This window comes from Lepisosteus oculatus, chromosome 14 (assembly GCF_040954835.1).
Source record: "Lepisosteus oculatus isolate fLepOcu1 chromosome 14, fLepOcu1.hap2, whole genome shotgun sequence".
Taxonomy (NCBI): domain Eukaryota; kingdom Metazoa; phylum Chordata; class Actinopteri; order Semionotiformes; family Lepisosteidae; genus Lepisosteus; species Lepisosteus oculatus.
Genome location: NC_090709.1, coordinates 11,113,669 through 11,128,348, shown reverse-complemented (window position 1 = coordinate 11,128,348; position 14,680 = coordinate 11,113,669). Strand labels below are relative to the sequence as shown.

The following is a 14,680-nucleotide window of genomic DNA, read 5'->3' as shown; positions in this document are numbered from 1 at the left end:
CGAAGTCTGGTCCAGAATAAACAGTTTACACTGACCCACCTTTATTTACCCTGGTCACTCACTTCTATTAACTGTTTAACTGGGTAACAAATTAATATTTGTTTCAATTTGGGATCTACACCTGGGAGCCCTGAAATGTTGGCCAGAGGGGAGAAGCTGATATTCAGACGTGAGAATATATTAAAAAAAAGGATCTGATGTTGTTTTTCACCTGTCTAATCAAAGCTTGTTCAAAAATTATCTGATTATAGGACACACGAGTTTATAATCATACTCATTCCACTTTTTAACCCCGTATATATGCACAATATGAAACGTATATACACTAAATCTCACGTGTGACTCCCATAATATACATTTCTTTACGAAAATTAGGAACACTTACTACAATTATCAACCCCCCATGACGAGGCAATATTTCATACCTTTGTTTCTTTGTGGGTTCAAAGTTCTGTCCTGTCGTTTCACACGTAATGTTTTGGTAGTTATCTCAATTTTCCTTTGCAATTATCTCCAAGATCATCATCAACTTTTTGTAAAACGCTATGCACAACTGATATTTAAAGAAAGTCCTGTACCAAAACGTCTTTGTAGGGAAAGACAACTTTTTTTTCCTTACGTTAGTCGCTACACGGTTACTCAGAAAATCCATTCACCGCCTTTAAAAAAAAAGTTTCGTTTTTTATTGTGGTTCACTGACATTTCTGTCACAATTCTTAGGGACCCCAAATAAAATTCACTTGCCGGTATAAAGACTCCGGCGAGGATAAGACAGGTATCGAGCCACCTGCGTATCTAGCGGACGTTTGAAATGAAAAAAATGGCGTGTAATGTTGCGAAGGGCTACTGTTTTTTTATAGTTTGTCGATTGTAAGGGACGTGGGCCGCGACAGAAATACTGGACGGGGTGGGAAAAGGTTTATTGATGGTTTATTGTACCGCAACGGTCACAATTGACTCACCAGCAAAGATGGCGCCAAGGCCACATCGACTCCCTCCCGCCCTGCCTCGCACCGAAGCTCGAGCTGCGGAGCGCGACGCCAAACCGCCGGTCCACGGTCGCGGGCGCCAGACATAGACGTCATAAACCCTTCCGAGGCGCAGGAATTATAGATCACTGTAGTTTCTTCTGGACCCGGGTTAGGGACAGTGTGCCCTCCGTGAGAGTCTTCTGAGGAAGCCAGTGTCTCATGGGTGTCCAGGCTTGGTACCATCTGTCCATCACAGGACACACAGACACACACACTCACACACCCTGGACAGGACACCAGTCCATCACAGGACACACACACACTCAATCACACACCCTGGACAGGACACCAGTCCATCACAGGACACACACACACTCACACACCCTGGACAGGACACCAGTCACTCACAGGACACACACACACACTCACACACCCTGAACAGGACACCAGTCCCTCACAGGACACACACACACAACCTGGATAGGACACCAGTCCCTCACAGGACACTCAGACACACACACTCACACACCCTGGACAGGAACCAGTCCATCACATGACAAACACACACTCACTCACACACCCTGGACAGGACAGCACTCCATCACAGGACACACACACACCAGGGCCAGTTTTCCCAGAAGCCAATTAGCCCAAAAGCCTGTCTTTGGACCCGGAGAACACAGGGAGAACATGCAGACTCCACACAGACAGTCCCCCCCGGGTCCAGACCCGAGCCCGGAGCCCCCCCGCGCTGAACCCCTCCGTACAGACAGCCGCACACAGCTCCGTTGTTCCCGATTCCCGAGGTGATCTGTTAAAAGAAGCCAGTGTGTTGCCTCCAGGTGACATTTCCTACTGGAGTCAGGACAGGAAGCTCTTCTGTACACAGAAGGGGGTGGGGAACAAGCCGCCCAGCCCTGTGGTTGAAGCCGATACCCCGGCTTCTCTCCAGACACAGCTGGGTGAGCTCCTCCAGTCAGTACAGGGGGCTCTACTGTACACAGAGGGTGGTGGGGGTGTGGAACAACTCCTTTGTTCGGGGCCTTGGGGCATTCTTGTTGTGAAAGGCGCTATATAAAAAAAACTGAATTGAAATTGAATCTTACAGGTTTGGGTTTTTCGGAGATCTTGTCAGAGATCTTGTCTGACATGCCCGTTTCAAAAACGTAACGACACTCCTCACGTCCGAGCGCCGCCGGTCTGTGATGTAACGTATGCTTACACAACCATGACGGTTTCATCATGGACAGCACGAAAGCCCGAAAAGTGGTTGACGTTTTAATTTGGCGATGGATCACAGTTTTTTTTTTATTTTGGAGGCCAAAGAGGACAGAAAAGGAAACGTCTGGAGGTGGATCGATGGTCATCTCTGCGGTTGTTCTGATGTTCTGGAAAAAACAAAACAAAAAAAAACGGCTCGCTTGCCCGGTCGTGTAGTGTTTCCACACCCCACGCAAATCAACTTCTCTTCGCCCCCGGGGGCTCGTCGCCCGCCGCACCCCTCTCACGTGATAGGGGCTTCCCCCGGCTGTGACGTACTTACCCTACCCCCTTTTCCGCCAACGTCATACCGAAGGTCGCGCTTCGGGCCGTGGCGATGTTGACGGACTGTCTTGTAGCGTGAGAAGGGTTTAAATTTTGACTTAAGGAGTTGGCCATCGTTATATTTCGCGAGGTATCATACGGGGGGGGAAAGAACATTTATATTTATCAACCTACTAGTAATACTGGGTGGATGTCACGTTCCCCAAAGTTCAGTGCCTCTCTCTAATAAAGTAGAAATGCGACATTAAACTCCGTTCGAAACGGAAGAAAAATCCAGGATACGATCCAACTGACGTCCGGAAAAGAAAAAAAGAACTCCTATTCCCATTTGTAATGACCCCGTAGTGTTTTTCCCGGTGTGCGCTTATCTTTCGGAGACCGTTTCTCTCTGGTGTTGTTTTGCTGTTGGAATAAATGCCGAGGTGACCCTTCTGTGTGGAGTCTGCGTGTTCTCTCCAGCGGGTCGTTTCCTCCACCGCAGGGGCTGGTCGAACCGGGGTCTCCCAATCGTCACAGAAGTGTGTGTCGTTTTGGGTGGTGGTGGGGGGTGCATCGGGGATACTGCACCTCGAGGGGGTGACCTCTCACCTTACTCCGGACGAAGGGAGAAGACCTGTACCTTCACGAGTCCGGGTTGTGAAAACTTCTTCTGGCAGTTCAAAACGTTTCGAAGGGACTACAGCGCTACCCTGTTTTCCATTTGTATCGTGTATTATTAGACAGTCATAAGTATCTGTACTGATCACAGAGTCCCCCTCTCACTGCCAGGACTGAAGCCCAGTGCAGCACGAATAATAATAATAATTAATAAGTCTGGACTCTCCACTCAGAGCTCCTCCCAGGTCAGGGGGATCCCCTCCAGCCCCCCCAGTATGCAGCCCCTACCTGGATGATGCTCCAGTCTGCTCAGCACACAGCAGCTCTCAGTGGGGAGGAGAGCAGAGGGATGGAGCCAGTTCGGAGAGGGGGGTGATAAGGAGGCCATGATGGGTCAAGACCAGGGGGGGAATCAGGCCAGGATACTGGGGTAACACCCCTACTCTTCTCCAGAGACACCCCGGGATTGTTAACGAGCACAGAGAGTCAGGACCTCGGTTTTACGTCTCATCCGAAGGACGGCGCCTGTTTACAGTCCAGTGTCCCCCGTCACTATACTGGGGCATCAGGACCCACACAGACTGCAGGGTGAGAGCGCCCCCTGCTGGCCCCACTCACACCTCTCCCAGCAGCAACCTTGGGGGGGGGGGGGGAGGGAAAAAAACAAAAGCTAAACAGATTTTTTTTTTTAAATTTATTGATGCTTAACAAAAGGTCATCAGTCCAGTCTGGGGTCCCTCAGCTTCAGTCCAGTCTGGGGCCCCTCAGCTTCAGTCCAGTGCAGTCTGGGGTCCCTCAGCTTCAGTCCAGACTGGGGTCCCTCAGCATCGGTCCAGCACAGTCTGGGGTCCCTCAGCTTCGGTCCAGCACAGACTGGGGTCCCTCAGCTTCGGTCCAGACTGGGGTCCCTAAGCTTCGGTCCAGCACAGTCTGGGGTCCCTCAGCTTCGGTATAGCACAGCCTGAGGTCCCTCAGCTTTGGTCCAGTCCAGTCTGGGGCCTCTCAGCTCCAGTCTAGTCCAGTCTGGGGCCCCTCAGCTCCAGTCCAGTCCAGTCTGGTGTCCCTCAGCTCCAGTGCTGTCCAGTCTGGGGTCCCTCTGCTTCAGACCAGCACAGTCTGGGATCCCTCAACTTCGGTCCAGCACAGTCTGGTGTCCCTCAGCTTCGGCCCAGCACAGACTGGGGTCCCTCAGCTTCGGTCCAGCATAGACTGGGGTCCCTCAGCTTCGGTCCAGCACAGTCTGATGTCCCTCAGCTTCAGTCCAGACTGGGGTCCCTCAGCTTCGGTCCAGCACAGTCTGGTGTCCCTCAGCTCCTGTCCAGTCCAGTCTGGGGTCCCTCAGCTTCGGTCCAGCACAGTCTGGGGTCCCTCAGCTTCGGTCCAGTCTGGTGTCTCTCAGCTCCGGTCCAGTCCAGTCTGGTGTCCCTAGGCTGCAGTCCAGTCGTCTGGTGTCCCTCAGCTCCGGTCCAGTCCAATTCAGTCCAGTCCAGTCCAGTCCAGATCTTAGCAGGCATAGAACCAGGAAAGGAACCTGGAAAGAATATTGTTATTGCAGGTGTGAGGGACACAGACACAGACGTCACCATGACATCAAATAGCAAGAGGAGACTCCTCCTTGAATCACAGACACGACCGGGCGGCGCCCCCCTGTCTGCTCACCTGCACCTCCTCTTCCTCTTCTTGTCCTTCCCGGCAGCCTGCTCCTCCTCTCCCTCGCTCTTCCTCTCCTGAGCTACGGTCTCCGCCGCCTCCATCGGCTCGTCCTGATCTTCTGTCTCCACTGACACGCAGCTCAGGGACTTCAAAAAGACGCATCGGCGCTTCTGAAGCAGAGACAGGAGAGTCACGTTAAGAGTCGGACTGCACACTCCAGTACATGAACACTGCACTGAGAGAGAGAGGGGTTGATACAGACACACTGACTGGACACTCCAGGACATGAACACTGCACTGAGAGAGAGAGGGGTTCATACAGACACACTGACTGGACACTCCAGTACATGAACACTGCACTGAGAGAGAGAGGGGTTCATACAGACACACTGACTGGACACTGGACAGGAGTAAAGAGAGGATCAGAGCATTACCCACCTTCTTTTTCTTCTGTCTCACAGGAGGTGGTGATTGGACCTCCTCCAGCTGGAGTCCGTGGAGGGAGAGAGGGGGCAGGAGAGGGACAGCACAGGGAGAGAAAGAGAGAGACAGGTGAGTCAAGTGTCCCAAGAGCACAGAGACTCTGCTGAGATCACACTCGCAGTGAGTGAGCCTGGGTGTAGCCCACTAATACTGACCCACTGGACACCACAGGACAGAGAGGAGGAGGAGGAGAGAGACACACTGCCTGGACACCACAGGACAGAGAGGAGGAGAGAGACACACTGAGGACAGAGAGGAGGAGGAGAGAGACACTGACAGACAGGGCTGAAAGAGAGAGAGACAGAGAGGCAGGGACAGACAAGACGGCAAAACTCCACCACAGACAGGACAGGGGGCAGGGTGGGACCAGCACTGACCTCCTTCCTCTCTCCTGCCGGTAGAGCTGTCTCCACCTCCTCTTCCTCCTGCAAGTCAAGAGACAGGCTGAGAGAGTGACGGGCTGGCGGGACATCGGCGAACAGAGCTGAAGGCAGAGAGCAGAGGAGACAGGCCCAGCTGGGACAACGCAGGACAGACAGAGAGACAGACAGGGAGACACACGGAGAGACACAGGGAGACAGGCCCAGCGGGGACAACGCAGGACAGACAGAGAGCAGGGAGACACAAGGAGAGACACAGGGAGAGAGACCCATTTGGGATAACGCAGGACAGACAGAGAGCAGGGAGACACATGGAGAGAGAGAGGAGGGAGGGAGACACAGCTGGGACAACGCAGGACAGACAGAGAGACAGGCAGGGAGACACACGGAGAGACACAGGGAGAGAGACCCAGCTGGGACAACGCAGGACAGACAGAGAGCAGGGAGACACACGGAGAGACACAGGGAGACAGGCCCAGCTGGGACAAAGCAGGACAGACAGAGAGCAGGGAGACACACGGAGAGACACAGGGAGACAGGCCCAGCTGGGACAACGCAGGACAGACAGAGAGCAGGGAGACACACGGACAGACACAGGGAGAGAGACCCAGCTGGGACAACGCAGGACAGACAGAGAGCAGGGAGACATGGAGAGACTCAGACAGAAGGACAGAAAGACAGAAAGAGAGAAGTACAGACGGACAAAAAGACAGAGAAAAGGACAGATGGACTGATGGACAGAAAGGCAGAGAAAAGGACAGAAAGACAGATGGACAGATGGACAGAGAAAAGAACAGAATGACAGAGGGACAGATGGACAGAGGGATAGATGGACAGAAGGACAGACGGACAGATGGACAGACTCTGCCCCACTTGCCTCGTCAGACATCTCAGCCTCTCTCCTTGCCCTCCGCACTGGGGAGCCCCAGGCGGGGCCTGGCGGGGCCGGGCGGGCGATGGGGGGCAGGACGGGCGGGGGCAGGGGCAGGGGCACCGCCCCGGGCAGCAGGGGGGGCTCGAGGGGCATGGCGGGGAGGAAGGGGGGGCGGCGGGGCGGGGCGGTCAGGGGCCTGAGGGGGCCGGAGGGGGGGGGCGGGGCCGGGGAGCGGAGGGGGCTCTCGGGCGAGGAGGGGGGGGACACCGAGCGGAACGAGCTGGGCGAGCCCGAGCGGGACGAGCCGGGCGACCCCGAGAGCTCCAGCTGCAGCTCGGCCGCCCTCTCCAGCTTCTAGACGAGCTCGGGGAAACACGAAGACACCACGGGATTCTGTCCAGCAGGGAGAGGGGGAGACACAACGCAGGGGGGATGAGGAGCAGAGACTACGCCTGGACAGGTGAGTGTGTACAGTGTGTCCAGTAAGAGTCTGGACAGGTGAGTGTGTACAGTGTGTCCAGTAAGAGTCTGGACAGGTGAGTGTGTCCAGTGTGTCCAGTGAGAGTGTGGACAGGTGAGTGTGTACAGTGTGTCCAGTAAGAGTCTGGACAGGTGAGTGTGGACAGTGTGTCCAATAAGAGCCCAGACAGGTGAGTGTGGACAGTGTGTCCAGTGAGAGTCTGGACAGGTGGTTGTGTACAGTGTGTCCAGTAAGAGTCTGGACAGGTGGATGTGTACAGTGTGTCCAGTAAGAGTCCGGACAGGCGAGTGTGTCCAGTGTGTCCAGTAAGAGTCCGGACAGGCGAGTGTGTCCAGTGTGTCCAGAAAGAGTGTGGACAGGTGTGTCCAACAGTAAGAAGCTGTCTTACCCTGTAACCTAGCTCAGGGGTGTTAGGGGGTGCTCTGTCTCCTCCCCAGATCTCACCTTCAGCTCTGGTGTGTATGACGGACCACTAGGAGACGCTGGAAACGAGGACACAAGACAGAGGTTAGGTCCACAGAGCTCACTCAATCACTACAGCAAGCAGAGACCTCTCGGCCATCAGGACTGTGGGGGTCAGAGGGGGGAGCTGTAGGGTATCGGGAGTTTAGGGGTCAGTGTGGGGAGCTGTAGGGTATCGGGAGTTTAGGGGTCAGTGTGGGGAGCTGTAGGGTATTGGGAGTTTAGGGGCCAGAGTGGGGAGCTGTAGGGTATCGGGAGTTTAGGGGTCAGTGGGGGGAGCTGTAGGGTATCGGGAGTTTAGGGGTCAGTGGGGGAGCTGTAGGGTAGATGTGGGGCACCGGGCCCACCACAGGGCGGCCGGTCCAGTCTCGCGGAAGGCGACCGGGTCAGACTTACGGAAAAGCACCGGGACTTGGGCCAGGACCTCTCCCGCTGCCAGTCCGGGTTCGGCCTGACCGGTGTGACCTGTGAAGACGCCAAACAGCCCATCTCCGAGACAGCTCTGACCAAATAGCCCAGCCCAGTCGTGTCGAGACTAGGGGCCTTGGGCAGTCTCTACAGTGTGTCCAGTGAGAGTTTGGACAGGTGAGTCTCTACAGTGTGTCCAGTGAGAGTGTGGACAGGTGAGTGTGTACAGTGTGTCCAGTGAGAGTCTGGACAGGTGAGTCTGACCAGTGTGTCCAGTAAGAGTCTGGACAGGTGAGTCTCTACAGCGTGTCCAGTAAGAGTCTGGACAGGTGAGTGTGTACAGTGTGTCCAGTAAGAGTCTGGACAGGTGAGTCTCTACAGTGTGTCCAGTGAGAGTCTGGACAGGTGAGTGTGTACAGTGTGTCCAGTAAGAGTCTGGACAGGTGAGTCTCTACAGTGTGTCCAGTGAGAGTCCGGACAGGTGAGTCTCTACAGTGTGTCCAGGAAGAGTGTAGGACGTCCAGAGGCAATCTGTGCTCTCAGAAGGCCATAATGGACCTGCAGCTTGGTTTTCCTCGGACCCGCGACCCTTTCTCTTGAGCCGAGGCGTGTCCTCAGTCAAGATCACCACTGGAAATGTCTCTCCTCGTCTGGAGGTGTTACCTTGAGACCTGGTCTGTCAAGCGCTTTGCGCTGCTATGTGTGTGAAAGGTGCTCTATCAGTGAAGTTTATTATTATTATAATACAGCGAGCGCTGCTGGGGGCGGAGAGGCCAGTCGGAGGAGGGCTGGACGCTGGACGGCGGGCGGGAGGGGTGGACTTACGACGCCTCGCCGGGCCCGGGTCCTGCTGCGACCGCGCACGGCCGTGCGGCATCTCTGTCGGTCCATCGCCCTGCCGAGACAAGCAGAGTCACAGAGGGGAGGGGAGGGGGCGGAGCCACACAGCTGGGCGGCTTGTTCCCCACCCCCGCCCCCCTCTGTGTACAGTAGAGCCTCCTGTCCTGACTGGAGGAGCTCACCCAGCTGTGTCTGGAGAGAAGCCAGGGTATCGGCTTCAACCACAGGGCTGGGCGGCTTGTTCCCCACCCCCACCACTCTCTATGTAGAGGTGCACCTCCTCTCAATATCTTTTTACAGCACGATCACACCCATAAGAGTGGAGTAACGGGAAAAAAAAACCAACTTATTTCTCAACTTATTTTGTTATTTCTCGACAGCGGCATTTTTAACTGACTTGCCGATTTCACGGGGATATTTCAGAGTGAATCTGAAGCTGGAACTATTATTTGATTGAAGTCGAAGTAACCCACGAATCTTTTTTGGAAGAAACACGTGTTTAGAAAGCGCTATATAGTCCTTTCCTCCTCCTCTCTCTTCACTCCTCTGAGCTCACGGGGCTCCGGCGCCGCCCCCCGCTAGATTCCGCCGCTCTGTGACGTCAGGCGGCTCATTGTGACGCCCCCGTGATGTCGCCCCCGACGCGCTCACGGCTCGGCCGCGAAACAAAAATGGCCGACATTTTTCGCGGTTGTTTTTTTTTTAGGTGGACATTTTATTTTTCCAACTCTCAGCGGCCAGCCGGGTGTCCCTGTACGACCCCGGTAGTCGCCACCTCGGACAGGCAGGGGAAACGGGTCCAGGTGTTTCCGGCCCAATGGTTACAAAAGCTGCACTTGAATTTAAAAATAAGTGCATTCAGCACCCCCACGTCCAACACGGGTTTCCGTTAGGTATGGTTCAGTGAAATTAGCACCCCCCCTACCCCCAAGTCAAAGAAAGACCAACCTCCACCCCCCTCTAGCGGCCAAGGGCGGAAATTTCGGGCCACGCCACGTCCAAAAAACACGGGTTCCCCCCCCCCCCCCCCGTCCTGCGGGGAAAAGAGACGGCATTTTCTTTTCCGAGCGCTGCGTGGGACCTCACGACCCCCCCAAAAAAAACGGGCTTCGGAGACGAGGAAAACCAGGCACGTCAACCTCTCTACAACACCACCCGGCCATTTCTGTTTCAGACCGTGGGAAAAAAGAAAATTTCACCCCTCACAGACCGCCGCGCAAAAAAACACAACTTCACGCTACAGAAACGGCCTGTGTGAGGGGGAGCACGGGAAAAAAATAAAACCTGCGTGTTTTCGGCAGAGTAAGCTCAGCGGGGAAACTCCCTGAATCTCGGGGTTGCTTCTTGAACCCCGAAAACGACCTTTTTTCTCTCTCTCGTTTTCTTGGTGTCTGGGACGTTCACGAACTCCACCGCGTCGGTGCGATTCCCAGCGGGACTTGAACATAACCCCCCCCAGTGGAGCCAGAGCGCCCCCGTGTGGCCGAGAGGACCACCACCCGCAGGGCTGAGCTTTTACTGCCGTGTCCCGCTTTCACTCTGGCGATAAAGGAGGGAATCAAGGAGGAGAATTAATATTGTGATCCACCAGTCCATCACAGGACACACACACACCCTGGACAGGACACCAGTCCTTCACAGGACACACACACTCACACACCCTGGACAGGACAGCAGTCCATCACAGGACACACACACACTCACACACCCTGGACAGGACAGCAGTCCATCACAGGACACACACACTCACACACCCTGGACAGGACAGCAGTCCATCACAGGACACACACACGCCCTGGACAGGACACCAGTCCTTCACAGGATACCAGTCCATCACAGTACACACACACACCCTGGACAGGACACCAGTCCATCACAGGACACACACACACTCACACACCCTGGACAGGACAGCAGTCCATCACAGGACACACACACACTCACACACCCTGGACAGGACACCAGTCCATCACAGGATGTTCAGTGCCTCTCTCTAATAAAGTAGAAACAAGATATTAAACTCCGTTCAAAACGGGAGAAATCACGAGGACACAATACACCTTGCTCCGGACGATGGGAGAAGACCTGTACCTTCACGAGTCTGGGTTGTGAAAACTTCTTCTGGCAGTTCAAAACGTTTCGAAGGGACTACAGCGCTACCCTGTTTTCCATTTCTATCGTGTATTATTATACAGTCATAAGTATCTGTACTGATCACAGAGTCCCCCTCTCACTGCCAGGACTGAAGACCAGTGCAGCACGAATAATAATAATAATTAATAAGTCTGGACTCTCCACTCAGAGCTCCTCCCAGGTCAGGGGGATCCCCTCCAGCCCCCCCAGTGTGCAGCCCCTACCTGGATGATGCTCCAGTCTGCTCAGCACACAGCAGCTCTCAGTGGGGAGGAGAGCAGAGGGATGGAGCCAGTTCAGAGAGGGGGGTGATTAGGAGGCCATGATGGGTCAAGACCAGGGGGGGAATCAGGCCAGGATACTGGGGTAACACCCCTACTCTTCTCCAGAAACACCCTGGGATTGTTAACGAGCACAGAGAGTCAGGACCTTGGTTTGACGTCTCATCCGAAGGACGGCGCCTGTTTACAGTCCAGTGTCCCCCGTCCCTATACTGGGGCATCAGGACCCACACAGACTGCAGAGTGAGAGCGCCCCCTGCTGGCCCCACTCACACCTCTCCCAGCAGCAACTTTGGGGGGGGGGGGAGGGAAAAAACCAAAAGCTAAACAGATTTTTTTTTAAATTTTTTATTGATGCTTAACAAAAGAACAAAAATTACAAGCTTCAGTCCAGACCGGGGTCTGGGGTCCCTCAGCTTCAGTCCAGTCCAGAATGGGGCCCCTCAGCTTCAGTCCAGTCCAGTCTGGGGCCCCTCAGCTCCAGTCCAACCTGGTGTCCCTCAGCTCCAGTGCAGTCCAGACTGGGGTCCCTCAGCTTCGGTCCAGCACCGTCTGGTGTCCCTCAGCTTCGGCCCAGCACAGACTGGGGTCCCTCAGCTTCGGTCCAGCACAGTCTGGGGTCCCTCAGCTTCAGTCCAGACTGGGGTCCCTCAGCTTCGGTCCAGCACAGTCTGGGGTCCCTCAGCTCCAGTCCAGTCCAGTCTGGTGTCTCTCAGCTCCAGTCCAGTCCAGTCTGGGGCCCCTCAGCTCCAGTCCAGTCCAGTCTGGTGTTTCTCAGCTCCGGTGCAGTCCAGTCTGGTGTCTCTCAGCTCCGGTCCAGTCCAGTCTGGTGTCCCTAGGCTCCAGTCCAGTCCAGTCTGGTGTCCCTCAGCTCCTGTCCAGTCCAGTCTGGGGCCCCTCAGCTTCAGTGCAGTCCAGTCTGGCGTCCCTCAGCTCCAGTCCAGTCCAGTCTAGTCCAGTCCAGATCTTAGCTGGCACAGAACCAGGAAAGGAACCTGGAAAGAATATTGTTATTGCAGGTGTGAGGGACACAGACACAGACGTCACCATGACATCAAACAGCAAGAGGAGACTCCTCCTTGAATCACAGACACGACCGGGCGGCGCCCCCCTGTCTGCTCACCTGCACCTCCTCTTCCTCTTCTTGTCCTTCCCGGCAGCCTGCTCCTCCTCTCCCTCGCTCTTCCTCTCCTGACCCACGGTCTCCGCCGCCTCCATCGGCTCGTCCTGATCTTCTGTCTCCACTGACACGCAGCTCAGGGAGTTTAAAAAGACGCACCAGCGCTTCTGAAGCAGAGACAGGAGAGTCACGTTAAGAGTCGGACTGGACACTCCCGTACATGAACACTGCACTGAGAGAGAGAGGGGTTCATACAGACACACTGACTGGACACTGACTGGACACTGGACAGCAGTAAAGAGAGGATCAGAGCATTACCCACCTTATTTTTCTTCTGTCTCACAGGAGGTGGTGATTGGACCTCCTCCAGCTGGAGTCCGAGGAGGGAGAGAGGGGGCAGGAGAGGGACAGCACAGGGAGAGAAAGAGAGAGACAGGTGAGTCAAGTGTCCCAAGAGTACAGAGACTCTGCTGAAATCACACTCGCAGTGAGTGACACCGACACTAACCAGCCTCAGGACAGCACTGCTAGAGCACCACAACCCAGACTCAAGCACATCACAGCACAGATCAAACAGCAATATCTCACACACTGGGACACACACACACAAACACAACATAAACTGGAATGCTACAGAACCTTAAACAGACAATACACACTAGCTGAATATTTGACCAAAATAAAAAATAACAAACAGAAACAGACCCTGACGAAGTACAGGCTCAGTGACCACAACCTGGCCATAGAAACTGGGCGACACAGGCAGACCTGGCTGCCCAGAGAGGACAGGCTGTGCTCCCACTGCCAGCGGGGAGAAATAGAGACAGAGGTGCACTTCCTACTGCACTGTGACAGATACTCTGGGATTAGAGAAACATTCTTCCCGAAATTCAGGAATCTAATCCCAGAGTTCCCACACCTGCCAGAATCACAACAGGTCCCAATCCTACTGGGAGAGGGAGGAGGGAACTCAGTTGATCTGGCAGCCCAGTATGTGATCTCCTGTCACAGCCTGAGGAACAGTGAGTCTGTCTCCCAATAATGCTCCAGCCGCCTACAGTATATGTCAATATTTTATAATATGTCTTTGTTGTAAATGTCTGTAACATGTCTGCTTTACGCAGAGAGTGGCGGGGGTTGGATGTCAAGGCCTGACGATACCGCATTACGCAGAGAGTGGAGGGGTGGGATGTCAGGGCCTGACGACACTGCTTTATGCAGAGAATGGAGGGGTGGGTGTCAGGGCCATACGACACTTCTTTATTCAGAGAGTGGAGGGGGTGGGATGTCAGGGCTAGATGACACTGCTTTACACAGAGAGTGGAGAGGTGGGTGTCAAGGCTATACGACAGTGCTTTCCGCAGAGAGTGGTGGGGGTGTGATGTCAGGGCCATACGACAGTGCCTTACACAGAGAGTGGTGGGGGTGGGATGTCAGGGCCATATGACACTGCTTTACACAGAGAGTGACGGGGGTGGGATGTCAGGGCTTGACGACACTGCTTTATGCAGAGAGTGGAGGGGTGGGTGTCAGGGCTATACGACAGTGCTTTCGGCAGAGAGTGGTGGGGGTGTGATGTCAGGGCCATACGACACTTCTTTACGCAGAGAGTTGCAGGGCTTGACGACACTGCTTTATGCAAAAAATGGAGGGGTGGGTGTCAGGGCTATATGACAGTGCTTTCCGCAGAGAGTGGCGGGAGTGGGATATCAGGGCCTGACAACACAGCTTAACGCAGAGTGTGGAGGGGAGGGTGTCAGGGTTATACGGCAGTGCTTTATGCAGAGAGTGGCGGGGGAGGGATGTCAGGGCTTGACAACACTGCTTTATGTAGAGAGTGGAGGGGAGGGTTTCAGGGCCATAAGACACTGCTTTATGCAGAGAGTGGAGGGATTGGTGTCAGGGCCATATGACACTACTTTACACAGAGAGTGGCGGGAGTGGGATGTCAGGCCCTGACGATACTACTTTACGTAGACAGTGGCGGGGGTGGGATGTCAGGGCCTGACGACACTGCTTTATTCAAAGAGTGGAGGGGTGGGTGTCAGGGCTATACGACAGTGCTTAATGCAGAGAGTGGAGGGTTGGGTGTCAGGGCTATACGACAGTGCTTTCCGCAGAGACTGGTGGGGGTGTGATGTCAGGGCCATACGACACTTCTTTACGCAGGGAGTGGCAGGGGTGGGATGTCAGGGCCTGACGATACTTATTTACGCAGAGAGTGGCAGGGGTGAGATGTCAGGGCCTGAAGATACTGCTTTTCGCAGAGAGCGGAGGAGGTGGGATTCGACCTCTCAGTGGGGCCAGCAGGGGGCCTGCGGTCTGTGAGGGGTCTTAATGCCCCAGTGTAGTGACGGGGGACACGATCTGGCCCACCAGCGACGAGCAGGTTACCAGATCTAGACAAAGGGGGCAACTCTTAGTCGTATGAGCTTAGTCACACATCGCAGCG

The 14,680-nt window shown here is 54.8% G+C and overlaps 1 protein-coding gene and 1 pseudogene across 1 annotated transcript in view; one reads left to right on the top strand and one right to left on the bottom strand.

The window, feature by feature from the left end:
• Nucleotides 1-14,680, top strand: part of LOC138242797 (zinc finger protein 271-like) — a 683,123-nt gene that overhangs the window by 251,348 nt on the left and 417,095 nt on the right. Inside the window, exon 3 of the mRNA XM_069198349.1 lies at nucleotides 7,329-7,347. Coding sequence (XP_069054450.1) covers nucleotides 7,329-7,347 — 19 coding nt within the window. The remainder of the gene's footprint in view (nucleotides 1-7,328; nucleotides 7,348-14,680) is intronic.
• LOC138242769 (zinc finger protein 271-like) overlaps nucleotides 1-14,680 on the bottom strand; it is a 735,173-nt pseudogene that overhangs the window by 702,416 nt on the left and 18,077 nt on the right.